The sequence below is a fragment of the Monodelphis domestica genome, chromosome 6 (assembly GCF_027887165.1).
Source record: "Monodelphis domestica isolate mMonDom1 chromosome 6, mMonDom1.pri, whole genome shotgun sequence".
Classification (NCBI taxonomy): domain Eukaryota; kingdom Metazoa; phylum Chordata; class Mammalia; order Didelphimorphia; family Didelphidae; genus Monodelphis; species Monodelphis domestica.
The window spans coordinates 19,211,884-19,214,093 of NC_077232.1; the positions used below are offsets into that span (position 1 = coordinate 19,211,884).

Here is a 2,210-nt window from a genome sequence, read left to right on the forward strand (position 1 = left end):
CAACAGGAACTAAAGACTATAAATTTTTTTTAAAAAGCTTGACTCCAAATAAGAGGTGTGAAAAGGCACTTCCTTCTATTTCTGTGCAGTGACAGGGGATGTAGTAGAGTAGAACTTCAGATATAATATTGGATTATCTGCTTTGGTGACATTTTTCTTTTCATTGTATTTTCTTAAAAACTACTTAAGGACAACTAAACAATACAGTGGATATTCATAGTAGGCTGGGATTCAGGAAGAGCTGGATTAAAATTTGATCTCAGACACACACTAGCTGTAGGAATCTGGGAAAGTCACATAAGTCACATAAGTCTCCCCACCCCCTAAATTCCCTCATCTATAAAATAGGGATGCTGATAACAACTATCTCGCAGGGTTCTAATGAGGATCTAGTGAAATAACATATGCATAGTATCTTGTCGTACTTAATATAAGTGCTATATAAATAATGGCTATTATTAAATTATTTGTCATAAAATATGACATTCTAGAAGGGTCAGGGAGTAAAGTAGATAAAAAAGCATAACCAACATATTTTTTTAAACTAAGAACATTGATTGTCAAGACTAAAAGTGATTTTGGAATATTAAACACAAAACATCAAAGTTGGGAGAGTGCTCAGAGGACATTTAATAAAATCTCTTCATTCTTCAGATAAACACATTTACTCACAGAAATATGAAGTCGTTTTCCAAGGGATGATTTTTAAACCCTTATTTGCTATGTTTTTTTTTTAACTTTACCTTCTGTCTTAGAATCAATATCTAGAAATTGAACCAAATTTTCTATTTTTCTTTGTCAGGTGAGAGATGTCTCCTCCTAATACTCTCCAGCTTAACCAATCTGGTCCCATTGAATTTGTGTTCCAAGTGTTTTCTGCTTCCCCAATGTTCCAAGCTCTCCTCTTCTGTTTCTTCTTCTTTCTTTATGTGATGATTCTCTGTGGGAACACTGCCATTGTCTGGGTTGTGTTCACCCATAGTTCCCTGCACACCCCCATGTACTTTTTCCTGTCCAACCTGTCCTTCCTGGAGATCTGTTACACCACTACTCTGGTACCATTGATGCTCTCCAATATCTTTGATAACCAAAAACCCATCTCACTGGCTGGCTGTGGAGTCCAAATGTTCTTTTTTGTCACCCTTGGAGGCACTGACTGTTTTCTATTGGCTGTCATGGCATATGACCGCTATGTGGCCATCTGCCATCCACTGCACTATACTCTCATCATGACCCAAAGGCTCTGTATCCAGATGGTGGCTAGCTGTCTATGCCTGGCTATTTTTCTTGCCCTGAATCTCACAGCACTGGTCTTCACCTTGCCCTTCTGTGGGTACCACAGGGTGATCAAACACTTCTTCTGTGATGTGCCACCTGTCCTAAGACTGGCCTGTGCTGACACCCGCATTCCCCAGGCTGTAGTCTATGTGGTAAGCATCATTCTCTTGACCATCCCATTTCTGCTTATCTGCATCACCTATGTCTTCATCACCAACACCATCTTGCATATTCGCTCAGCTGAGGGCCGACAGAGGGCCTTTTCCACCTGCTCTTCCCATCTCACTGTGGTCCTGATACAATATGGCTGCTGCAGTTTAGTCTACTTACGTCCTCCTTCAAGCTCCACAGAGGATGAGGATAAGCTACTTGCCTTGGTCTATACCTTTGTCACTCCTCTGCTCAATCCCATTATTTATACCCTTCGGAACAAGGATGTCAAAAATGCTCTGAAAAAAGTCATGATCAGCACCAAATAACCAGACCTGCTGAGAATCAGTCAATTTACAAAGCATTTGCTACATGCTTCTTATATGACAGATACCATGCTAATTATTGGAGATGTAAAAAAAATTAATATTCCCTGCCTTAAAGGAATTTAGATTCTAATGGAATTTACTGACAGCTCCTGCATCTAAGAGTGAAATTTAGTTCATTGGAATATTGTTTTAAGTTTAGCCAAGAGACTTACAGTTCAAAGGTCTTTTTTTAATAAATATCCCAGTCTATGGCAAGCATAATCTTAAATACTCCAATTGTAAGTGTCAAAGACTTAGTCAGTACCAGAAGCAAAGTTCCTGAATTCAAGATCAATTCCATTATGCCAGGTATGATAGTTTGATGGAGCCCCTTTGATATTTGGGCCTCCCCATAATCCAAACATAAAGTATTCTAACTCCTTCTGTCTCCATTCCCCAAACCCCTACTCCGGG

General features: G+C 39.3%; 1 protein-coding gene across 1 annotated transcript; it reads left to right on the forward strand.

Annotated features, from left to right (window-relative positions):
• Positions 1-809: 809 nt before the first annotated feature.
• On the forward strand, positions 810-1,757 carry LOC100026033 (olfactory receptor 10Q1-like). Its single transcript, XM_007497686.2, has one exon. The coding sequence runs from the start codon at positions 810-812 to the stop codon at positions 1,755-1,757; it is 948 nt and encodes a 315-aa protein (XP_007497748.1).
• The last annotated feature ends 453 nt before the right edge of the window (positions 1,758-2,210 follow it).

Coding starts and splice junctions, on each gene's coding strand:
- LOC100026033 (XM_007497686.2), top strand. CDS start 810: ATGTCTCCTCCTAATACTCTCCAGCTTAACCAATCTGGTCCCATTGAA.